General features: G+C 43.2%; 1 protein-coding gene across 2 annotated transcripts; it reads left to right on the top strand.

Moving 5' to 3' along the window:
* The first annotated feature begins 6,176 nt into the window (after positions 1–6,176).
* Positions 6,177–17,754, top strand: GPN2 (GPN-loop GTPase 2). 2 transcript variants are annotated; one of them, XM_083173307.1, is made up of 5 exons: positions 6,177–6,716; positions 11,095–11,251; positions 11,616–11,800; positions 14,592–14,719; positions 16,622–17,754. In XM_083173307.1, exons 1-5 carry the CDS (start codon positions 6,294–6,296, stop codon positions 16,698–16,700), a joined length of 972 nt encoding a protein of 323 aa, XP_083029433.1. In that variant the 5' UTR covers positions 6,177–6,293; the 3' UTR covers positions 16,701–17,754. The 2 variants fall into 2 exon arrangements, with proteins under 2 accessions (XP_083029433.1, XP_083029434.1); XM_083173308.1 differs by having other exon boundaries at positions 6,181–6,716; positions 11,616–11,776.
* Positions 17,755–26,828: the final 9,074 nt, after the last annotated feature.

Genomic DNA, 26,828 nt, shown 5'->3' with positions numbered 1-26,828 from the left:
CGCACTTTCTGAATCTCTTATCCTATTAAATTGTAAGCTTGCGAACAGGGCCCTCCTACCTTTTGACTGTCTGTAAATACCCTGTTTGCTGTATCACTGTCTCCTTTTGTAAAGCGCAACGGAATATGCTGCACTATATAAGAAACTGTTAATAAATAAATAAATTAATTAAACTTTACCCATTAAGTGGAAAAAAAAGTTGAATCCCTTATGATAGCCCAGACAGATTCCTGCTGCTGTTCCTCCGTCTCACATTCGGGGAATCGAATATATAAAAATACAAATCCACAGTTTACAAGCGAAGATCGTGAAATTATACATACGAGCATATTAAAACACGGCCGAGGCTACTGAAAAAAATGTGAAATCGAAATTAATTACTGTTTTTTTTTCAAATTCAGTAATTTTTATTGTTTTTACATAACAAAGCACCCCCCCCCCCCACACACACACACACACACACACATATACAGCATACATAAAATGAAATGAGTAACAGACGGAGTCGCACATCCAATTATACATTATACAAAGTGGTGGTGATCGGAAAGGTAAATCCGAAACAGGATGTTCTATAAAGTTACACAGCTTCGTAATAACACAGGATATATATTTAAACCCGAGGGCGCCTACTCCGGTAAGAATTGAGGTGACAACTTATACGAAGCAGTCATGTTCACACTGAAATTGTACATTTAAAAAGGAGCAATACCACCCAGTACTGAAGCGGTTTGTAGTATAAAGTAGTTTGCCAGCTATAACTATAGTAATCAAGCAAATCCGTCCATTGCTGTTGCTGGAAATCTAAAGTAAAACACACCCCCCAAATGCCCAAAGCAAACCACCCCTATAACCCCCCACCCTGTACTACCCAGCCCCAACTAGGGTGCACTTGGATCCCTAAACTATATCCCCCAACTACAGATGTATATTATCGAAGAGAGCTTTAGCAGGCTTTGCCAGCATTATCAGCTCTGACTATACCAAATTACACTTCACAATTTGGAGGTTGTATGTAAACAGCTTCGTTTGTTGCCAATATTACCTCAGAATTTTTATTAGAAATGTTCTATTGTTTTGAAAATGAAGCGAAGATCATGACATTTTACATACGAGCGTGCATTTGTTTTTATTTAGAAATGTGTTAGCAGTTGTGCAATTCTATATATATCATTCCACATATTATCTTCCTTACTGGTCTTTTCTGGTACGCATGAAGTTCAAATAATAAATTGCCACCAAAGAAAAGAGCCAAATATGGTGGAAATAAAAACAATTCCACAAGGAATAAAATGTTAGCGGCAAATAAACAATGTTCTTGGAAGGTGGAATCTAAAGAACAGAGATTTAGAAGACTGGAACGTGATCGCACAGCTCATGCTGTTGCCAGTGCTGCAGAAACTGAACAAGCGAGAAATGCAAGGCGTGAATGTACTCGCACAGCTTGTGCTGTTGCCATATCATCCAGATCTATTCTGTGTGTTCAATGTTTAAATTTATTTTTGTAAACATTTTTTAAATCCCAGGGCGATGCCAGGTACTTCAGCAAGTACTTAATATTTGCTGCTAACCCCTGAAATGTGAGTTTTGGTAAATATGCCCCAAATATTATAAGATAAATGGGCTCCCATATCAGTATGTGTTGGATTAAGCCCCCTCCTATAAATTCAGTTATATGCCATGCCTCCCAATATAACTCATTACAGGAGGGACAAAATGCTCTGTTCCTGGACATCCATTTTAATTGTAGATTGCCATCACTAGTTTTAGTTTTGCTATCAAAGTTATTTCAAAACATTTAATGACAATCTTAAATTGAGAGAGTCCAGGAACAGAATCCAGTAATGTACTCTCTCCCCCCTCTTTTCTGTATGTCCATTACTGTGCTCGCCCTTCTGTATGTCCAGCAATATGCACTAACCCTTTCCTCATAAATATGTCCATTATTATGCTCCCTCCTGAAACCGCTGCCACTGCACAATGTCATGCCCGCACAGACCTCCACACCACCACTACCGCTCTCTAGTATGAACATAGGAGCTCCACTTGCACCCCCTACCCCGCTTCTGCTACCCATGGTATCGGCAAAATGGTCTGCCTGTTGGACCATCTTCACACAGCAGCGTAGCTTTGTTTGGGGCGCCCCCCCCCCACCATTAATGGGGGGGGCGCCCCGCCCTTCCGTCCGGCCGCCCCCCCGTGCCCCCTCCCCCCATTGCCGCATGCTTTCCTGTGCGCGCGTCCCGGCTCCCCTCCTGGCTTCAATAAATTCTATGCAGACGGACCACGATAAAATGTCCGCCCCCATACCGCAGACAGTTTCAGAGAACAGTCTGCTTTATGGGGCGGGCATTTTATCGTGGTCCATCTCCATAGCATTGATTGAAGCCAGGAGGGGAGCCGGGACGCGCGGACAGGTAAGCATGCGGGGGGGATTACTATAGCACCGCAGCCCCCCTGGCGCCCCCATATGCACAGCGCCCCCCCCGCGACCGCGGGGGCTGCGGTGCTATAGTTACACCACTGTCTTCACACATGAATGGGTCTCCACTCATGTCCTGACACCCCTGATTGCTGGAGAGCAGATATGTAGGCTTGGTTGATGTAGCTAGATTCGGATTTAGACCTCATGGGGCCGGGATGCAGTTACAATCCCGGCGGTCGGGATCCCGGCGTTCAGAATCCCGACGCCGGAATCCCGACCGCCGAAATGCCGACACTTTCTCCCTCCTGGGGTGTCCACGACACCCCTGGAGGGAGAATAAATTAGTGTGCCGAGCGTAGCGAGGCACCGGGCCCACTGCGTGGCGAGTGCAGCGAGCCCGCAAGGGGGGGCGATCCACGTCCCCCCCTTGTCGGCATTTCGGCTGTCGGGATTCCGGCGTCGGTATTCTGAACGCCGGGATCCCGACCGCCGGGATTCAATACTGAATCCATGGGGCCCTAGGCAGGATACCGCTTTGGGGCCCTCCTTAAACAATCCATAGCACTATATTTTTGCAGCCGGCATCAATCGCGTACCTTTGCAAGTGTACAATCTACTGATAAATGTTCAGCTGCATGACCATTGGCATTCCATACAAATCTGAATTAGGCTCTGAAAGGACATACACACAAAGCGATTTCAGCTCAGATTGCTCTGTTTATGCACCCCGAGCGATGGAGATGCACAGTCCCGCACCCTGCTATCGCCTGCTTGTTAAGTCAGTGCATGCAGTCAAAATCTAGTCAAATTGCTTACCAAATGACTGCAAATCGCTCTGTGTGCACAGAATGAGTGATCACGATCCACTCCTCCTGAATCACTACCCTTTTTTGCTTAAGTAAAATCGCTTAGCACACATCACTGCATGTGTATGAGCTTTCTATAGGTCTGGGGTAGCCAACTCCAGTCCTCGAGAGCTACCAACAGTTAATATTTTCCAGATCTCCTCACAGAATCACAAGTGCAGTAATTAGCTCCACCTGTGGATTTTTATAAATGTGTCAGTGTGTAATGAGAACACCTTTGCAGCAGCTAGGTTGTCTGGAAAATGTGAACTGTTGGTAGCTCTCGAGGACTGGAGTTGGCTACCACTGCTATAGGTGATCTAGACCAGTGGTTCTCAACCTCGGTCCTCATGGACCCCCAACGGTGCACATTTTCCAGGTCACCTCACAGATACACAGGTGCACTAATTACTCACTGGCACATTTTAAAAGATCAAGTGGAGATAATTATTTCACCTGTGATTCTGTGTGGAGAGCTGGAAAACGTGCACTGTTGGGAGTCCCTGAGGACCAAGGTTGAGAACCACTGACACTGGGAAATAGCCTACCCTAAATAGCTTACCAAAAACACTTAGCACACATCTTAACGCGTGTATACCCCTTAAATCTTGGAAGTAGGCGTAAAACCTGTGTCACATTTAAATTAAACTGACTGCCCACATACAGTGGATGAGACCATTTTGTGTGTCCAAATATTTGTTATCCTATCAAAGTACAGGGACCTTAGGAGTGCAGGCAGGTCCATGCGATGTCATGACATAACACGGTTGTTGCGCAGTGGCCAGGATATCTTTATGGGGCCTCTTGGGACCTGCTGGGCCCTAGGCAGACACCTAGGTTGTATTCAAGTGGATCATGTACTTATTCAATAGCAGTGGCGTAACTACCGAGGGTGCACCAAGTCATGCATGTATTGCGCAGCTGGGATTCATTCTGAGCCTTCTCAACACCCACCTACCCCTTTCGGATCTTCTGTCCCATTGAATACACACACTGGCCTCCCGTCCATGTGTCCCTGCCTAGTGCTGAGTCTGGTGACTGTCTGTATATGCAGGCCTTTTCTGAGGGCTTGCGCAGTTCACCCTCCTCTAGCTGCCGACTCTCAGTAATGCTAAGAGAGTATCCACGTGAGTCCCTCTAAATGGCACCGGGCTTCTGAGCTCATGCAAGCCCCACTGCAGCACACCTGATCCGGCTATAGGATCAATTGTGCATGTTTGTATGTGTTTTTTGTGTATATGCATTTGTGTCTCTCCTCCTATCACCTCTCCCTCCCTTAAGTCAGTCCCCGCTTTAACAGGCAATTTGACCCACTGAGGGAGTAGATCGCCATGTGTACACTCAGTGAATTCAGACTCCTGTTCAGTTTTCTAAGGACAGATGTTTGCTACATGTCACCTGTTTTGTTGCCATGCATTAAATCTCAGGTGCGGTGCTTTGATATGGATACATATGTACCAGTCAGAGTGACTCCCTTGGCAGTGTTCCCTCTAAGCTGTGCGCGTGCACACAACTCGACGAGTGTGCACACAGACATGACAACAGAGCGCACAAAGCAGCAGTGGTCTCTTTTTGCAGTTGTGGACTCAATTAATGTGTGTTTCACCCATTAACTACATTGTGTGCTGTGTTTTGAATGTTAAAATGTTTAATATCATTTTGAAGTAAAGTTAACACAAATACTGAACGTCATTTTCCAGTTAAATATAAGTGATGCACAAAAATGTTAATTTCCTTCCAAATTTGCACAGCCAAATTCTTTTGCAGCACACATCCTTCGTAAAAATTAGAGGGAACATTGAGGGAACAGTGACTCACTGGGCATCTGGCGTGTGGGATCAGGCTGGACATTGCTTCACATTTGTGGTGAGACACCGCTATATATGTTTGTTTTCTGTTCATGCCTGTAAGTCTTGATAAAAGAACGCAGGATCTGAAACGTTAACTTAACTATTTGAATCCAGTCTACATTTTCTTCATCGTTTTGTTTCGTCCCAGAGTGCCATCCCACACATACATAAATATAATTACTATACTGATCACTGCACTACAATATGGTGCTGAAAGACTGGGTCTACAGTTCTGTGTATGTTTTTTTATGTGAACACCAATATGTATTTTTTTTAACCTCTCGTGCCAAAAGGGTGAGAGGTCCTCTCAAGAATTTGCTATGGGGCCCACAAAGTTCTAGTTACGCCCCTGATTACTAGCCAATATTTCCATTGCAATACATGTTGAGCTAAGAGCACAGAGCTATGGAGTTACCCCACACAATAATTATACTGTAAGCCCCAGAGGATGCACAACCACAAGTTAAAATGTGGCGTTTTTCTCGCAGCTATTATTTCCTCTACATACAGTAGGGATGGCCATCGACTATCGATGTTCCCAAAACTTCGATGGTTGGGACCTATTGCTCGATGTTTTGGGCATCGATAGTGGATGGTCGAATAGTTATATGCCATCGATGTATGGCTTCCGATGGTAAAAGTTGGGGGCGCATGCACACTGCGTGCGCAGCGTCATTGCGTCCAGCGGCATGCGCAAAAGTAACTTAAACTGGATTGATGGCTAAAGTTTCTTCTGCGCGGATCCCGGCCAGGCAGGCTGCCAGCAGCGACCCGTCCCGTTGCTGTGCACATGCGCGGCTAAGCGATGGCAGGAACCATCGATGGTGTGAGGTAGAATGGTTTATAGCTATCGATGGTTCCTGCTCTAGAAGCCATCGATGGCAACCATCGATGGGGGATGTGCCGATGGCCATCCCTAACATAGTCATACACACATAAAGCCCACCCCTAAACAAGAACTGGCGCTTAAGTTCTACAGCTTGCTTTCACAAACACAGGAAGTTCAGGAAAAACACACAACACATGACTCCCGCCCCAGCATTTAAGTAGTCACATGGTACAAAGATGTCCGTCTGTGGACTGTGACGTCACGTTAGACTGCCGCCTGGAGCTGCACATGCATCACTAGCTGGCAGCTGAGCCTGTTTGTGGCCGGCCCGGTGCTCGCTCATCATGGCGGTAGCCAGTGGCGGCGATCAGCGGCCGCTGCTCGGCTTTGGACAGGCGGTGATCGGCCCCCCCGGCTCCGGGAAGAGCACCTATGTCCGCGCCATACATGCCCTGCTCACTAGCATGGGCCGCCCGGCTGCCATCATCAACCTGGACCCGGCTGGAGAAGAAGTGCCCGGGGCGGCTGTCTCCCTGCGGGAGCTGCTTGCCCTGACGGAGGTGATGTCTGAGCTGCACCTAGGACCGAACGGTGCCCTGCTCTACTGCATGGAGTATTTGCAGGGGAACCTGGACTGGCTCCGGGACCGTCTGCTCAGCCTACGGGGTTCTTACCTGCTGTTTGATTGCCCGGGGCAAGTGGAGCTTTACACCCATCACCCATCCCTGCCCGGTATACTAAGGCAGCTGGAGACCTGGGGCCTGCGGGTGAGGCGCTATCCACTGTGTAGTTGTATTAAATAGTAGCACTTCTAAGGCAGCAAGTGACTCAGAAGCCAACTCTGTAATAGCCAACCCTGCAATTAAAAAAAAAGCAACTGATGATTGAAAAACAAGCCCATTTTCCTATGTACTATCACCGGTTCGCCCCGTTTTCGCAGGCCAGGGTATCGCCACCCCCCCCCTCCCGTCCTCCTTTAACCTCCTCCTCCCCCTGGTGTGACAGCCGGGAGGACATCCGGCTTCAGGGGGGAGGAGGAGATGCAGGGGGACGCTGGCAGCCGCCGGGAGGTGACGGAGACCCCCGCAGCCCACATCACAGGTATCGCGGGGGTCTCCGTTACCGCAGCCCGATGCTGGCCGCATATGTTAGTACATATGCGGTAGCATCGCGGCGGCTGCCGTGCGAAGGGCGGGGATGTATGTTGATACATCCCGCCCATAGTGCTAAAACACTGAGGGGTAGATTTATTGCGCTCGGTGAAGTGATAGTGTCTGGTTTTTATCACCGGCCAATCAGCTCCTACCTGTCATTTTGCAAACCAAGCCTGTATCTTCACAGTTAGGAGCTGATTTGCCGGTGATAAAAACCAGACACTTTATCACTTCACTGAGCTTAATAAATCTGCCCCTCAATGATATAATTCAGTGATGTCACCCAGCCCCCCATCAAAAACATCGTTATAGACCGATTTGACTGCATGCTCAGATGATAGGGGAGGGGGTCATTAATGACCCACAGGAGCATGCACTTTTAATGTTATAGTGGGCATGCACTGATATTGTAATGCGTATAGTTTACCTTTATTGCATAGTTTGTACCCAGCTCTACAGATGGTAACAGCAGACTAATGGGCCCTACACACATTGCGATGTGTGCAGGGCTACCTAGCTATGCTAGGTCGGGCTGTGCTGCGCCGCTATCGCCTAGCACACAGAGCTGACAGCCCACACACAGAGCGAGCGGTCAGCTCTGTGTGCTAAGCGAGCAGACAGCGCCAGTGTTCTCTGGTGGGAGAACCCTGCCGATGCTGAGATTGATGGACACTGTCCATCAATCTCGGCCAGCGATAAAGACGCGCACGGATGCCGATATAGCCCCCACACATACACCGATGTGAGGGCATTTGCTAAGCGACTTTGCCAAACTAAGCAAAATCGCTTAGAAAATGCCTTAATATCGGCATGTGTGTAGGCCGTATAAGGGCCAGATGCACCAAGCATCAAAAGTGATAAAATGCAGAGTGATAAACAACCAACTAATCAGCTCCTTCTGACATTTTTCAAACAGTCTGTGACATGGCAGGCAGGAGCTGATTGGCTGTCTGTTTATCACTCTCCTTTTATAGGTTTTGAAGCTTAGTGCATCTAGCCCATAATGAATTAGCCACCAGCATTTCTTTAAGCCTCTAGTTATTCCACAACCTCTCATATGCCAGTGACAATCTGTGTTGAATGCTCAAATTACTAATTGAGGCAATTATCCAGTTCAGTGGTACCCAAAAAAAAAAGTCCCCAAAACAAGCAGCAAAAAAAGCCCCAAATCCTCCGGTTATAAACTGAATTGGCAACTATGCCCAGAAGGGAATACATACGAAATCCCAACGTTCAAAATCCCGACCGCCGAAATCCCGACAGGGGGGGGGGGCGTGGATCTCGCCACGCAGCGGGCCCAGTGCCTCGCTGCGCTCGGCACACTAATTTATTCTCCCTCTATGGGTGTCATGGACACCCACGGAGGGAGAAAGTGTCGGAATTTTCAACGGCGGGATTCCAACCCATCCCCCCCCCCAGAAGACGCTCAGGGATTTCTTACAAGGTGTTACTGATCCTGCATTAATGTCCTCATACGTTTATAGCTACGACTCTCATGATTTCACCACCACCTGCTGAAGCAAATAATCCCCTCATGCAGTTTCTCACTGTGCTACTAATGGTTCTGTTCCTCGGTCACAGATTATGTAGTCTTCTTGATGTTTCCTATAGCTACCCTTTCTGAGGCAATGTCACCCACTGGTGGGGTGTCTGGCTCACTCCCTGTTGTGTTCCTTTTCTTTGTTATATTCCCAGTCTTCTTCATACTGGTAAGGTGCTACCTCCTGCGTATCAATAGCTCCAAACTTATTCCTTCGGTTACTAAACTCAATAATACCCCCTTCCACACTGCACAAATATCCCTGGGTGTACCCTGGCTTTTTGCCCTGTCCACCTGGGTGAGCATGCGGTGTGAAAGGCCCTTTCAGTGTCTTACGTGGGTCAGAGACAGGTTGCTTGGCAGTCTGAACAGGAATCCTGGGTCGAGTGACCTCGATCCCGTTCACTGCTATGGAGGAGGAAGCAACGCTAGTGCTGCCTTCTCCCCTGCATAATGCACCTCTGCTCCGCCTCATATGCCGGGTGCTGACAGGGCATGCTTTATTGCAAAGTTGCTCCTGGACCTGATCCAGGTCCAAATCCCGGGGGTGACCCGACATTTGATATGTGGAGGTGTGAGGACAACTGCATATGGCAAGTAAGGCAGTTTAGTATGAGTCAGTAAATTGTATTAGGCATGGTGTCTGTAGCAGGACCAGAGCAATGGTTTTCAATTGTTTGGGCACAGGGCCTGATTGCTGATCTACATATAAAAGTAAATTGTAAAATGTTGCTATCTGGTATCCTGTCGCGCATCCATACGCAATTCACTCACTAGAGAATGATTTTTTCAGTCTGTGCAAATGCTAGCAACTCCTAACCCTTCCACAACTCTGCAACAGAGACAGGCTGATTGATTCCGGTGCTGGTGACACAGATCCTCAATTAAAATGCCTGGGCATATCTGCATTTTTTTCTGACAGGCCCAGGAAATTTTCATTTTCCACCCCCCCCCCCCCCCCCCAAACGCCGGCTTCCTGTCCGTTAAATTGTGAGGCGACTGATTAGATCAGTGGTCAGGGAACTCGGTCCTCATTACCCCACACAGTGCATGTTTTGCTGGTAACCCAGCAGATGCACAGGTGTAATAATTACTCACATACACATTTTATAAGGTCCGCAGGTGGAGTTAATTATTTCACTTGTGATTCTGTGAGGAGACCTGCAAAACATGCACTGCTTGGGGTAATGAGGACAGAGTTCCCTGACCACTGGATTAGATATTTCCACTATTTCTATTGCTATTTGGGCTTGCGCATGGAAGCTATGATCCATAGGCATGCTCAGTCATTCGATAATGGAACAAATTGCAAATTTGCTCAACTGCGACCAAATCTGAATAACCCCCAAAGATAGATTGAGCATCAGAAAGGGTGTATGTGTACTGGGGTAATTAGTTCATCCTGAGCAGTGAAAGAATAGCTGATTATAAAGGTTTTTGTAAACCGCACATTGGGCTTGAAACAGTCACCCTTTTTCTATCCCTTGCCTTCGAAATCCGTGACCAAGGTATTTTTGTAGATATAATTATATGCACTATGGGGAGGACCTGTCACTCGGGTTTATAGGTACCTGCCCCGGTGCTCCCTTGTGAAGGATAGCGACCCTCAGAATATATGTAGATTGAAGAAGTGGCACTCAGAAGCTTGTAGAATGGTGAAACCAGTGGATATTTTTAATCCAGTTAGACAAACATTTTGGGGTTCCTGCCACAGGAGTTAAACTGTGCACACCGTCCTCACTGGACCACTATATTATTGCTGATTACTGACAAACCTCTTAGTGCCTAGCTTCACCAACTTGAATGATTTAATTCCCTCTAAACTTTGAAGATCTACTCAGACATCTCTCAAATTTTGACCAGTTCCACTTACCAATATCACCAAAGGACTATTGTTTGTAGGACCACTATATCTTTTTGAGGAATACCATTCCATATAAGATTATTGGGTGGTCATCCTATACAACTGATGTACCCCCCCCCCCTTAGCCTCTGATGAAGTCAACTATATGATGAAACGCGTTGGATTAACTACATTGTTTGACTGACCATTAGTTCAATAAGAGGACCTTTTTATCTCTTCAGAATATTTGATCTGTATTAAAATACCTAAATGCACATTGCTAAGCCCTGGGGGCATTTTTATTAAATAGTATTTTGAACGTATGTTGTTTTTATTATTAAGGTTTAGCGCACTCTGAACCCATTTCTTGAGAGATATATATATATATATATATATATATATATATATATATATATATATATATATATATATATATATATATATATATATATATATATATATATATATGCATATATATATGCAGCATCATAATATAAATTATTTACCTGAGGGGTCCTTTCTGTAAACTAGCAGGTATTTTCTGTGATGTTGCACAGGGAGATGGAAGTGAGAACTGCTTATTTTTCTTTGCATTTTTGTCTTTTCAGCTGTGTGCAGTACACCTTGTGGACTCTCACTATTGTACAGACCCAGCCAAGTTCATCTCTGTCCTGTGTACTTCTTTGGGCACCATGCTTCATGTGCAGCTGCCACACATCAACATCCTTTCCAAGATGGATCTTATTGAACAGTATGGTCGCCTTGGTGAGGCTGGGAAGCATCATGGGAGCTTGATTAGAATGATTGGTCAGGTATACATAGATATAGTATGATCAAGGAAATCATTCAACAGGAGGTTTAGGTTAAGTCTGTTGCAAACTGAGTGACATTCTAATCAGAAGACCCAGCATTAAGGAATACCTGATACAGTGTGTATGTATGTATGTGTGTATGTATATGTGTGTGTGTGTGTGTGTGTGTGTGTGTGTGTATATATATATATATATATATATATATATATATATATATATATATATGTGTATATGTGTGTATATGTATGTATATATATATATATATCCCATTAACATAATTAATCCTATCAAATTGACAACTCTTATTCTCTTTGCAGCTTTTAATATTGATTACTACACAGAGGTTATGGATCTTTCCTATCTGGTGAAGCATTTGACTTCTGATCCGTTTTTCCGGCGGCACAGTAGGCTTCATGAGAAACTAGCTGAGGTCATCCAAGATTATGGACTGGTGTCATTCATGCCACTCAGCATCAAGGTCAGGAGAGACAGACATGGAAAGGTTTGCATGGAGGAAGGCACTACAGTGATGTAATGAGACTTATGTATCCCAGCTGTAAAATAAAAACAAAACTGTACTGCAGGCATTGTAAAAGGGCAATGTTGCATGTCTTGTATATCTATACTGGTCAGAAAACGTAAGGCCGCCATCCACTAGTGCCTTGATTACTAACCTTGACACTCCAAATGTTGTTGAACTACACATCCCAGCATGCTCTGCTTCAGTTTTGCTATTTGGCCATTCTAAATCTGATGCAGAGCATGCTGGGATGTGTAGTTCAACAACAGCTGGAGTGTCAAGGTTAGCCATCAAGGCACTAGGGCGAGGTATCGAATGCAGTATCGAATGCAGTATCTCACATGTGATACCCCTCCAACTCACCCGGCGGGTGACTGGATTGCATATGATGCATCGTATACGGTCCCTTTGCATGCAATCCCAGCAAGGGCTATGGCTTGCAACAAATATTAATGACCTCTCCTCTGACACATGGGAACTCCCATTGCAATCGCATGAAAAGGATTGCAATGCATCGGTATCGCATATAAAGTGGCCATATCGCACTAGTGGATGGCGGCCTTTAGATGTTTTTAAGTATGTTTTTATTTTACAGTAGAGGGTACATTTATTTTTTGTAATACACAAAACAACCCAATTTATATATAAAACAAAGCAAGTTTCTTGCAGTATTGATCCAGATGTGTCACCATCACTAACTTTTGCCCATTCCATCATGGAAAACTTTCATAATGAGCTATGTAACAATTGACATTCCTATGCTGCACTTATAAATTGAATGCTTTAAAGTAAAAGAGAAGAGGTTTGGACCCAACAATATTCCTGTATCTATTATTTGGAGCAACCTCAGTAAATTTCATTTGGGTTTAGCAGAATATGGAAATCTAGAGTGGCATTGAGTGTGACACCAAGGCTAGAGAGACTGAGAATATTGTTTTATCTACCGCATAACTAATACACTGAGGTAAAACACTCAGACAGACCTTGCTAGGTTCCCTGGGGGGGCTAGATCTCATAGGATACATCCTATGTGGTCCTTATACATACAATGTACTGTATGTGATGCCATTCACTGCCACGTGATACAATGCATCCTTGTTGCAGCGTTGATCATCTCCAGGTCTAATCCAATGCGCAGGGGACCTTGCATCGGATTGGAATCTGAGGTAAATGACATACGATTTGACACTTTTCAAATGATTTTTCAGCCAGATGGGTTGATATTGTGTGGAAAAGGGCCACATCCTTCTAGTGCCTTGATGACTAACGTTGACACTCCAGCTGTTGTTGAACTACACATCCCAGCATGCTCGGCTTCAGTTTTGCTATTTGGCCATGTTAAATCTGATGCAGAGCAAGCTAAGATGTGTAGTTCAACAACAGCTGAAGTGTCAAGGTTAGCCATCAAGGCACTAGTGTATGGAGGCCTTTAATCTGACCATACAAGTGTATAGGGGGAGCTGGAGTGCGATCTTTAAGGGTGACCAGGGTGGAAGATAGATGTTATGTGGCTTACACATGGGGCAACGGAGCATAGTGTAGCACAGATAACTTAGTACACATGCAATGCACCAGCAATGTGTGCTGAGCCACCTGGCATGGCCAGTGTTCTCTGGTGAAAAGATCACTGGCGTCTACTAGATTTACACTGCTTGCATTTAGTACACAGTGAGCTCTGCTTGATTTGTAAGGGATCTAGTCAGGTTGCTTAGAAATAGCTATACAAACGACCTGTGTGTATGCCCCATTGGGTAAAGGGGTTGAATGTGATGAGGTTAGTTATTTTGTAGGGAGAACTGATTTTAAGCAAATCCATGCATACACAGGTGACTGAGTTAGTGCCTCAGTCAGTTTGATTATACCATCTGTGCACAAACTGTGATATCACTAAAACCTGGATATTTGGGGTGCCTTGAGGACTGAATTTATGAATAACTGTTCTAGGTCATGGTCTCCCACATGAGGTGAAACAAACTTGGGTACATGTGTACTAGCACGGCGCCCACGATATTTGGTCGCACGACATATCATCGCATCGCATGGCATACACCCGATGCACTGCGATTCGATTTAAAATTGTATAAGCCCCCTATACGATGTTTAAATGTATAAGCACCCTAATGGGGGCTTACAATGTTAAATGCACCCCCACTATGAACGTGAACCCGAAGTGTTGCGAGTGGCGGCGGTACGCGTCCTATGACCTTTTCATACCCCCACTATCCACGTCGGCGTGGAGCTGATTTTATATAGTGTGGCGAGCCACCGAGCCCGAAGCCCGGCGAGACACGTCCTACAACCTTTTCATACCCCTACTATCCACGTCGGAGTGGAATTGATCTTATATAGTGTGTCGAGCCACCGAGCCCGAAGCATGGCGTGTGCATGCGTATTACTTTACATGTATTCCGCGGGGCTCGCTGCACTCGCCACGCTTCGGGCTCGGTGGCTCGCTGTGCTCACCACACTATATATAAAATCAACTCCATGCCGACGTGGATAGTGGGGATATGAAAAGGTTGTAGGTCACGTACCGCCGCCCCTCGCGGGCTCGCTGCGCTCACCACGCTTCGGGTTGGCGTTGATAGTGGGGGTGCCCTTGGGGGTGTTTTTAACATAGTTTAATTAAGTTATAGGGGCCACTTTTAACATGGGAAAACCCTATAGGGTGCTTATACAATTTTAAATCGCATACCATTGTATATGCGATAGAAATGTTGCTATACCTGAGGAGTACAGTGAGGTTTAGCCTAATCCTTTATTTTATTCTTAGGATGAACAAAGTATGAAGAGAGTTCTGGCAGCTGTGGATAAAGCAAGTGGGTTCTGCTTTGGGGTGGAAAACCGATCACCTGGAAATCTTATGTCTGCTGTAGTGGGGGCAGACTTCCATTTCACATCGTATCCTAATGGCCTATTTATTTTTAGCATGTTTGTGTGTATAGAAAGAAAATAAATTGATCAGAATAAATATTTATTTATCCGTGTCCAACTAGAAAGTTATGATGTGTACACACGGTACAATTTGACATTCGATTTTGACTATATAGTCCAGATCAATCGGGATCACATATACAACGGATGGAGATAGAACCTGTTTTTAAGCTTTCTTTCCCGATTCGATGCCGATTCGCGCTCCCGTTCAGCTGAAATCGAAAAGCCAAATAGACAGGGCAGCAATGTCTATATAGTGCAAATCGAATGTAGATAGCATGAATTGAGTTAGCAAAGATTGCATAGCAATCGAATCTCAGTTCAGACTCCTTGAATCATTGACTGAGATTAGAGAAGTCAACAGCCTAATGGTCAGCAACATGAAGTCGCAACCCCATGCTGAGAAGGCCGAGACCCACTTTGGGGTCAGGACCCACAGTTTGAGAACCGCTGCCTAAACGTGACATTACAAAGCTCATTTATAATTTATTGGTCCCTTTTCTCTCTTTGAAAGGGTCTCATGCCACGATGACAAACATAAATAAATAGGTATATGCACAATGTGTAATATGGTTTTTACACACACATATATATATGTATCTATTTTTTTCCATTCCAAACTGTGTGCTGATATTTCGAACTTCATTTTTCAATTAATGTGCAACTGTCTTAACAAGAGATAAATGCAAGGGTGATAAAGAGAGATAAATGTCCAGCCAATCCCCTCCTAATTTACTTTTTTCAAACACGTGGCAGTTAGCTGGTGATTGGCTGGACGTTTATCTCTCTTTATCACCCTTGCATTTATCTCTTGTTAAGGCTTAATACATGTGCCCTATAAAGAGAAAAAAGAGGCCACCATAGAAATGAACATATATGATATAGATTTTTTTTTACTTTGCTATGCAAAGACACCTTTGCATGGACTGTTTGATTTACCTAATCTTTCTGTTTTACCAGATTGAAAAATATTAACCTAGTTAAACATCAGGTTTCTGACTGCTAACGCTGAGCGATTTTTGCCCGTCTCAGCTATTTCCCCTGGGGTGGACAGCTTTTCTTAGCAGGGCGCTATGGAAAGCCGTCCATCATGTCACTCATCTGCTGGTAATACCAGCAGATTGGTGGCCGGAGATGATGCAGGAGCATTCATAGCTGGGCTTTACATGCTGAGCGCCATTTTATCTGAAAGCAGCTCAAATGGCAAAAGTCAGCTGCTTTCAGCTCAAAATCGGCCATTGTGTGCGGGTCTTTAGACTCACAGTCCATACATAAAGGCTGACACCATGCTTGTTACTTTTAAAATAGTGGTGCAGGGAGCCGCCACTTGTTTTCTGCTTGCTGGAAGTGTAGTGAGTATCGATAAATATTACGCAAGTAAATTAACAAACACTACACTTAAATTTACCGGTTTCAGCTGAGCTACGTCAAAATGGAGGCGTTTGCCATCCAGAAATATATTTAATCAGCTTTGATGGCTGAGGTCCTCACACATATATATTGATAGACCCTCTTATCTATTTATTACTTTTAGCTTCTTTTTTGAAGCCTAATGTCTTAAAGGTTGTTTTTTTTTTTTATATAAGATAGATATACAGTATATAGGGGCAGATTTATTAAGCTTGGAGAAGAGATAAACTGAAGATAACGCGGAGAAAAAGTAAAAGGAGATAAAGCACCAGCCAATCAGCTGTGTTTGAAAAAAAACAGTTGGGAGCTGATTGGCTGGTGCTTTATCTCCTTTTACCTTTTCTCTGCTTTATCTCCAGTTTATCTCTTCCCAAAGCTTAATAAATCTGCCCCATAATCTCTTATGTCATGTGTGTCTTCTACCTCTGCAATATAGACCTTAACATATACTGTTAAAAGAACTCTGGCGTTTCAAGAGAAATATGTTGAAAATGAGATGCGAACAGTGGAAGAGGAAGCATTGGACAGTCTGCACTGAGGCAGAGGACTCTGCTAATGAGGAATATACTGTACAGCTGATATAACTCCAGTAAAGATTTGTGAACCTGGACACTATAAAAAAGTAGCACCATCCTTGGAGCTCTATTTCTACTATATAGCATGGCCTATTAATCATTATTTTTTTAAAAACCATCATACGGTGCTTACCTTGCTATTGGGCAAGGCAAGCACGTTATGATTCAGACCTGCTCGCTGGTCTGTGAGTTTTTGGAGCTCAGCGAGCAGGTAAAGACTGCTCCACGCCATCCTGCTTGAGTAAAATCCCATCCATGTGCACAGCTAGTAATGCGTTCCCAGCCATGCACATGGGGAAATCCATTCATAATCATTGGCCATTGAATGGATGCCACCCTGATCACAAGCACCGATTTAAGTCTAGACTTACCGCTGCGAAGGCCGTGGGAAGGAGGCTGTTGATGACGTTAAAGGCCGGGGAAGGTCTGTGTTTTCTGGGACACTACCAGAAAAAGCTGGGTCATCGTACACAATCGATCGCAGGGTGACAGTCACCCTGCTTACGGACAGAAAAGGCTAGCCTTCGCTACTTCCGGTGTACAGACGGCTAGCACATGCACACAGTTTAAAATGCACAGTCGTCCTATAATTGAATTTGCAGCTCTGAATCAGGCCCAGTGTCACTTGATTGACTACTATAGAAGCAGATGCTCATAGGGAGATGTAGGTAATGGAGCTTCTACAATCAAACCTATGAGCTGTGCCTTTGTAGACTGGAGCTGCTCTTACATTAAGCCACTTTGGCACATACAATGGCATTTGCATTTTGTTCAAGTAAATACTGTTTGTTCTAGATCATTTTCCAGCGTTTAGGACTGAATAGAATTTATAGGGAGTACATCAATATCTGTATCCATGCTCCTGTGCCACTTTTCATAGCACATTGGATTACCTATGGAATGCTGCATATGAAAAAGCTAACAAAGTGTTTATTTGACCAAATGAGTAAGGAATATATTTTGGTTTTAAATTATTATTTTTTTATAAACTCTAAATAAATATTTCTTATATTACAAGTCTGGTAACATCCTGTTCAAACCATACTCTTCCTGAACCATTTTACAAAGTAGAGGCTCATTTATTGAGTGAAAAACACAAACTTGTGTCTGTGAACGGGGCAGTATCAGAAACAACACAGGTACTAAGTGGAGTGCCACAGAATTCAGTCTTGGGGCCCATTTTGTTTAACATTCTTATTAACGATATTGGGATAGTGTTACTCAGCAATGTTTCCATCTTCACGGATAATACAAAGCTAAGCAAAGTTATCAAGTCATCGGAGGATGTTACCACACTTCAAAAGGATCTAGAAAACCTAGAGGAATGGGCCGACAAGTGGAAAATGAAGTTCAACGGAAATAAATGTAAGGTCATGCACCTGGGGAGACACAACCAGTGTGCAAGTTATACCCTTAGTGGTGAGGTACTAGGTAATTCAGAACTCGAAAAGGATCTTGGAGTCCTAATAGACCCCAAGATGGGGTGCAGCGCCCATTGTAACGTAGCAGCAAAAAAAACCGAACAAGCAAATACCCAGATGGGTAAATCAGGCGCAATTATAATATATAAAAAAATAAATTAATTTATATATATATATATATATTCCACAGCTCATATGCTGCTCCCAAAAAAGACCAATAGGTCTTTGTGGCAATACAAAATACGACAAGATAAAAGAGAGCGCACTGTGTTGATCTTTGTTATTATTCTTTACTTAATATTATTCAATACAGTAATTACACAGTAAAATTAAAGACTAAAAATACATACATATACACAATAAAATATTGGTTCCGACTAACACCACTTAGAGCCCATGCTGGTATTGCGTTGCCAATAATATTGGAGTTCCCAAATGGATAATGGCAATATAGAAGTTCCCTTTATAATACAGTTGCTGTAGTAGTTGTTAGTTGTACAAATTCAATGTTTGTATTGGTATATATTACCGGCTGGTGTGAGTGATGGAAATGCAGCAGAGATCCAGTGCTTTGGTGTCCGCTTCCACCAGTGTTGCTCCGATGGTAAGGGAGCCGGTACCGGGAGCAGACACTCCAGATGTAGGTGGTGGCCGGTCTGCTATCAACCAGTGTAGCCCTGAGGTTGAGGGAGCCGGTGCTGGGAGCTGACGCGGAGATGGGATGGTAACTCTCGCCAGGGGCAGACACTCTGGAAGCGGGTGGTGACCGGTCTGCTGAACAACCAGCGTGGCCCCGATGTTGGGGGAGCCGGCGCTGGGAGCTGACACGGCAGGATGGTAACTCTCACCCGGGTGTCCAAGATGGAAGGACGCCTCTTAGTGCTGCTGTGCCGCTGTAACAGGATGGGATCGGTCTGGCTGGGTTGGGAACTGGGCAGCCAATAGGTGGTAATTTGGGCTGTCTCAAAAAGAAGCGGGTGTCGGAATAAGATAGATTCTTGACGCGTTTCTCCGTCTGTAGTAAATCTGACTGTTTCCTCAGAAGATGGTCTATCTGTTGTCTGACCAGGTTTAAAAAGGTGAACTGTCCAATCAGTGGGAAACTTCAATTAGGTTGCATCTGTGGATGCACCTGGTTAATCACCGGTCAGGTAATTTGAGCATGTATTTCTGTATATCGGGCTCTGTGGACTGCGGACCTTTATAAACTTTAACATATATAAACATACATAATCAAATCTTGTTGTTCACATAAAAATATACAACCTTTATACATTATTTATTTTTATTGTTACTATTCATTTTGGCATCATCAAACGTTTTTTTCTGGAGAGACCCATGAAACTTAAATATCTCATTTATCTCACATTCAACCTCAAGAGCCATTGTGGCTCAAGTGTAGCGTGTCTGACTTAGCAGCAAAAAAGGCTAACAAAATTCTAGCATGCATCAAAAGGGGTATGGAAACTAGGGACCCAAAAGTGATTATGCCCCTGTACAAGGCATTGGTTAGACCTCACCTCGAATATGGAGTACAGTTCTGGGCGCCACACTACAAGAAGGATATCGCTGAATTAGAAAAAATACAAAGAAGAGCAACAAAGCTTGTTAGGGGATTGGAGAAATTAACCTATGAGGAAAGACTAAGTAAGTTGGGACTATTAACATTAGAAAAGAGACGTCTAAGGGGGGACATGCTCAACATGTATAAATATATTAGGGGCCAACACAAGGAACTACCTAAATCCCTTTTTTCTTCTAGAATGGAAAATAGGACCAGGGGGCATGAGTATAGGCAAGAAGAAAAAAGATTTTCTTCAGCGGGCAGGAAAAATTTCTTAGAAACTGTCAAACTTTGGAACTCCCAGGCGAAGTTGTATCAGCGACCACAATAAATACGTTCAAAATGAGGTTGGACAGTCATTTACTGGCCAAAAATATCCAGGGTTATATCTAAGTAACAAAATCAGTCCTTAAATTAGTATAACATAATATATAGCATAACCAGGTTGAACCAGTTGGACGTAAGTCTTTTTTCAGCCTTACCTTCTATATGTAACTATGTATATAAATGGTGATCCAGGCAATAAGCACATAACTGTCAGTGGGGCAGATGTATTAAGCGAAGAGATTAAGTGGAGATAAATTGAAAGGCGATAAAGCACCAACCAATGAACTGTGTTTGAAAATGACAATTGGGAGTTGATTGGCTGGTGCTTTATCTCCTTTCACTTTATCTCTTCTCCAGGCTTATTACATCTGCCCCAGTGTTTGAAAAATAAACGGTAACTAAAGGCCCCCATACACTTGCCGATTTTGGTCAGATTTAGGCCAGATCAGTCGGATCTGGCCTAAATCGGACCAAAATCGGCTAGTTTTGATGTCCCCTCAGATCCGATGTGCGGTCCCGTGCGCATCGGATCTGCGTCGGTTGGTCGGACCTGCTGCACGTCCAACCACCCGACTTGGGACCTAGTGGGGCGGTGTGGCGGTGGAGGGAGCAGGGGGGGCTGGGGACGCTGCGAGGGACACAGGCGGCATAGAGCCGGGCGGGGGGAGCCGCGAGCTGTCAGCACTGAATAAAAAAAAAAAAAGCCCATACAATGAATGGGCGGCCTGTGATTGGCTGAGCGCTCTCTCAGCCAGTCAGCAATTGGCTGAGAGAGCGCTCAGCCAATCACAGGCTGCCCATTCATTGTATACAGTAGGCTTTTTTTTCTAGAAAAAAGAAGAAATGTGGTTTGTACTGGCGCTGGTTGTTTAAGACAAAGAAACAATATAGGACGGTATATAATTATTTGTTTGTTTACTAATGAATTATAAAAATAAATAACATATGATCAATACATACATATACAGATACAAAATAATTCACATTAAATATTTATTTTAAAAAAGACTATTGGTGAGTGGGCTCAGTCTTATCCACCAATGGGTGATATAATATTGATTAAAAAGTCATATAGCAGCTGATATGATTTGATATATTACCATCCTTGATCCTCCTTGTATGTTAGATGAGGAATTTGTAATCCAAAGGTTTATGCTGGACCAAGGTTATTTCCCAGTGCCTTGTGTTTCCATAAGCACAGTTCCCCTTATGTGTGGCTCACCGCGATATCCAATTTAAGGGACCAAGCTAAATCCCACAGCCTCAGCGTTGAATAGGATTCGGTGTAGATTAGTGCCAACTTGTAGGGATGAATGGGTAGGTCCGCTGGATGGATGGTAACTCGTCTGCTGAATATAAAGCTCAACGCGTTTCTCCGGTTAATTGGGTGTCCGGCTTCCTCAGGAGCAAGTGCTAACTGTCTCAACAGTAGCTATTCTTATACCATTATGGTGATCTCATTAGTCCTCTCACCTGTGTGAGTACCGCCCATTGTTTATAGGTAATACTAAGCTTATATATCGAAATCATTCGTACATATCATAAAAATACTTTATATCATTATATAAGGAGGCAGTGCTATATTTATTATAAAAAATTACAAAATTCGAAGTAATAAAAACAACCAAAATGTGTGTATTCATAGTGAAAACAGTTTAATTCAGCCCTCCTCTACTATGGTTGGCTAAATAGAATCACATGACCCTAGTTGATCGGGTCTGCAGTGAAGTTTTAGATATTTAGTCAGGGAAAAATTGTGAGAGATTGTGTATTGGATATTACCTGTGCCGGTCTCCGAGCTGCGGGGGAGTCCGCCGTCCGTCACCGATTGCCGGTATCAGTGATCAGAGCGGCGGGCCCCCCGCTCCGTCCGGAGCCAGCGTCTCACCTGTTGCCCGGCAACGCTATCCGGTCACGTGGCATCATCACGTGACCCGGAAGCGTGTCGGGCAAGGGAGATAGTGCCCGTGTGACCTCATCACGTTCCGTTGCGTATCACGCAACAAGAACGTGTATCTAGTCACAAAGGAGGCGCATCCGCGTACCGGGCTTCACAGTACTGGCAGATCGATTCCACGTCACAGGGGGGAGTGGAGCCTAGATACTGTTTGGCCAGGACGCCGGTAGCGTCTCTAACGTTGCCTAGCAACATTCGGGAATAGAAATTTATACCAATTGGTATCTCTGACTATTAATATAACAATGTTTTTCTTCCATCAACTATACAGGGAAATATAACGGGTTTTCATCAAGGAGTATATCATACATTTGTCAGATAAATACAGAAAAAATTATTATAGTATTATTATTTTCATCTCTTACAGTAGTTTTAAACAGTTCTTTGATTAGATTTATTTATTTTCGGGGAACAGATCATAGAATTTTCCTAATATGCTATACTGTAAGGGACACACTCCGCAATAGACATGCGTATCTCCAGAAGAACATTTCAGAAATATAATGTCACAAATAAATAAACCAAAAATTTAAGAGAAAAATAAAAATATGTATAAGGAAAAAGGGAAAGAAGGGGGCATGCATGACAGATGAGCAACAATTCTCAGATTATAAGACCGCATTTAGTTCAATGGTCTCATTTAGACCGTCAGGATGAAGGGAATTAAATTTCAGAGTCCAAAAGACGAACAAATAGACCATCAAAGGGATTTTTTAGGGGCCCGACCGAAAACACAGAGATGGGATTTGCCCAATTACCAACGAAACAGGGACACACCCAAACGACAAAGAGAAAGAAGTACAGAGGATCTAGAGGAGGCAGGGGCCTCAAAAAGAAATCTAAAATAAACACCAATACCCCCAAAATACCATGTGTATTTAATTTAACAGACAAAACACTAGATGATAATCACTTATCAGTCCTACAAAAGGGACTAAAATTTAGTCCAACCAGTGAGCCGAATATTTTCGACTTATTTGTTGAATTAAATCGCTTTATTCGGACACTATGCCGTCAGCGTTTTTTCGCATCAAGAACTTTAGAACAACAAAAAACTAATTCTTCTATTGTTTTCTTGGACGAAACAGATAAAAATTCCTTATTAGATCTAGAGGATTTGTGGGATCAAAATCACACTGATGAGGGACCGATACAGATTTATGATACAAATCGAACCCCAAACTTCCGATTTCGGAGGAAATCCGAATTTTTTCCAATCACAGCTAAAAGTTCTAGCATTGAATCATTTTATAAAATAACATTAGAAGATTTTAAAAGTTTATGTTCTAAACAACACTCCTCCCAATATAAATATTCTAATCTCACTAAAAGAGAAAAAATCGCCCTAAAAGAACTCCAACAAGATGAACAAATAATAATCAAAGAGGCTGATAAGGGGGGGGGGGGGGGGGGGGTTGTTCTAATGACTCGTCAATATTATTTAGAGGAAGCACACAAACAGCTTCTCGATACAAAATTCTATATCACTCTAAAAAATGATCCCACAAAGATATATCTAGACAAATTGAAAAATCTTTTGGATCAAGCTCTGGACTTGGGTGTCACGTCTAGGGATGAGTACTTATTCCTACTACCCACACACCCTATCACTCCCACATTTTATTTTCTTCCCAAAATACACAAATCACTCACCTCACCTCCCGGGCATCCCATAGTTTCTGGTGTCAGTTCCCTCACAGCTAATTTATCACAATATGTAGATCACTTTTTGCAGCCTTATGTTCGAACCCTTAAGTCTCATATTAGAGACACCATGGATCTTCTGGACAAAATCCAGACAATATCATGGCAAGATGGCTATGCATTTTTAACCTTAGATGTTAGTGCCCTGTACACCCACATCCCCCATCAGTTGGATTGTGAAGTGATACAGCGGAAATTGAACTCAGATGACAACTTGGGGTAAAGAACATAAGGATTTCATATTACAAAGTATTGCTTTTATTTTGGCTCATAATTATTTCACTTTTCACGGCACATATTATTTACAGGTGATGGGGACGGCCATGGGGACCAGGTTTGCGCCCAGCTATGCCAACCTATACATGGGCGAGGTAGAACAGACCCATGTGTGGGACGGCGGCTGGGATGCGAACCTGGTCTTCTATGGCCGTTACATTGATGATTTGATTATAATTTGGAATGGGGATATTCAATCAGCCACTAAATTTGACAATTCACTTAATAATAATAATTATAATTTAACTTTTACCCACACATATGATTTGGAATCGGTTAATTACCTAGACGTGACCCTGAAGATCAGTGAGAATAAAATTTTGTCATCTAACTATGTCAAACCAGTTAACACCAATTCCTATGTCCATTACAAAAGCGCACATTACGCCCCGTGGAAGATGAATATTCCCAAAGGCCAACTGATGCGCCTTAAACGAAATTGTACAGAGGAACAGACTTTTTCAAACCAAGCAGTCCAAATGTTAGAATCCTTTAGAGAAAGAGATTATCCGGAGGAACTACTGACAAAAGCTCTCTCCGAGGTAACCAAAATGAAAAGATCGGATCTTCTCAAACCAAAAAATCCCCCCAAGAAAGAACTAACACATAAACCAAATACTGAAATAGCTTTCATAAGCAAGTATAACAATTGTACAAAGGATATTAAAAATATCATAACACGCAATTATAGAGTACTCCAACAGGATAAAATATTATCAGACATAATTCCAAAAAAAACAATAATTATATACAAGAAAAATAAAACATTAAAAACCTTATTAGCTCCCAGTCACCTTAAAAAAGAAAGACAAACAAACACTACAATAACACATTACACAAATTGGCTTACTATAAAACCCAAAGGATTTTATAAATGTGGCAAAGGAAGATGCACTATGTGTACCTATATCCCAAGACGTACTCTGTAAATCAATATATCACCATCGGAACCTATACACGAACTTAGATCATTTATTAATTGTGATTCAGATTACATTATATATTTAATGAGATGTGGATGCAACTTGCCATATATTGGTAGAACAACCAGAGCATTACATGTCAGGTTCATGGAACATCGCAGGAATATAGTGAAGGGATATATGAAACATAGTGTATCAAGACACTACAAGCTAAAACATCAGTGTAATCCTGCCTGCCTTACAATAATAGGTCTGGAACAAATTTCTAACACCCCAAGAGGAGGGGATAGATTCAATTTGTTATGTAGAAGAGAAGTCTTTTGGACTCTGAAATTTAATTCCCTTCATCCTGACGGTCTAAATGAGACCATTGAACTAAATGCGGTCTTATAATCTGAGAATTGTTGCTCATCTGTCATGCATGCCCCCTTCTTTCCCTTTTCCCTTTTTCCTTATACATATTTTTATTTTTCTCTTATATTTTTGGTTTATTTATTTGTGACATTATATTTCTGAAATGTTCTTCTGGAGATACGCATGTCTATTGCGGAGTGTGTCCCTTACAGTATAGCATATTAGGAAAATTCTATGATCTGTTCCCCGAAAATAAATAAATCTAATCAAAGAACTGTTTAAAACTACTGTAAGAGATGAAAATAATAATACTATAATAATTTTTTCTGTATTTATCTGACAAATGTATGATATACTCCTTGATGAAACCCGTTATATTTCCCTGTATAGTTGATGAAAGAAAAACATCGTTATATTAATAGTCAGAGATACCAATTGGTATAAATTTCTATTCCCGAATGTTGCTAGGCAACGTTAGAGACGCTACCGGCGTCCTGGCCAAACAGTATCTAGGCTCCACTCCCCCCTGTGACGTGGAATCGATCTGCCAGTACTGTGAAGCCCGGTACGCGGATGCGCCTCCTTTGTGACTAGATACACGTTCTTGTTGCGTGATACGCAACAGAACGTGATGAGGTCACACGGGCACTATCTCCCTTGCCCGACACGCTTCCGGGTCACGTGATGATGCCACGTCACCGGATAGCGTTGCCGGGCAACAGGTGAGACGCTGGCTCCGGACGGCGCGGGGGGCCCGCCGCTCTGATCACTGATACCGGCAATCGGTGACGGACGGCGGACTCCCCCGCAGCTCGGAGACCGGCACAGGTAATATCCAATACACAATGTCTTTTTCCCTGACTAAATATCTAAAACTTCACTGCAGACCCGATCAACTAGGGTCATGTGATTCTATTTAGCCAACCATAGTAGAGGAGGGCTGAATTAAACTGTTTTCACTATGAATACACACATTTTGGTTGTTTTTATTACTTCGAATTTTATGATTTTTTATAATAAATATAGGACTGCCTCCTTATATAATGATATAAAGTATTTTTATGATATGTACGAATGATTTCGATATATAAGCTTAGTATTACCTATAAACAATGGGTGGTACTCACACAGGTGAGAGGACTAATGAGATCACCATAATGGTATAAGAATAGCTACTGTTGAGACAGTTAGCACTTGCTCCTGAGGAAGCCGGACACCCAATTAACCGGAGAAACGCGTTGAGCTTTATATTCAGCAGACGAGTTACCATCCATCCAGCGGACCTACCCATTCATCCCTACAAGTTGGCACTAATATACACCGAATCCTATTCAACGCTGAGGCTGTGGGATTTAGCTTGGTCCCTTAAATTGGATATCGCGGTGAGCCACACATAAGGGGAACTGTGCTTATGGAAACACAAGGCACTGGGAAATAACCTTGGTCCAGCATAAACCTTTGGATTACAAATTCCTCATCTAACATACAAGGAGGATCAAGGATGGTAATATATCAAATCATATCAGCTGCTATATGACTTTTTAATCAATATTATATCACCCATT

This window comes from Crinia signifera, chromosome 2 (assembly GCF_055691185.1).
Source record: "Crinia signifera chromosome 2, ASM5569118v1, whole genome shotgun sequence".
Lineage (NCBI taxonomy): Eukaryota > Metazoa > Chordata > Amphibia > Anura > Myobatrachidae > Crinia > Crinia signifera.
Note: the sequence above shows the minus strand (reverse complement) of the source record. Positions and strands in the feature narration are given on the sequence as shown.

Coding starts and splice junctions, on each gene's coding strand:
- GPN2 (XM_083173307.1), top strand. CDS start 6,294: ATGGCGGTAGCCAGTGGCGGCGATCAGCGGCCGCTGCTCGGCTTTGGA. Junction 11,252..11,615: donor TGAACAGTATGGTCGCCTTG/GTGAGGCTGGGA, acceptor TTCTCTTTGCAG/CTTTTAATATTGATTACTAC. Junction 14,720..16,621: donor GCAGACTTCCATTTCACATC/GTATCCTAATGG, acceptor TACTGTTAAAAG/AACTCTGGCGTTTCAAGAGA.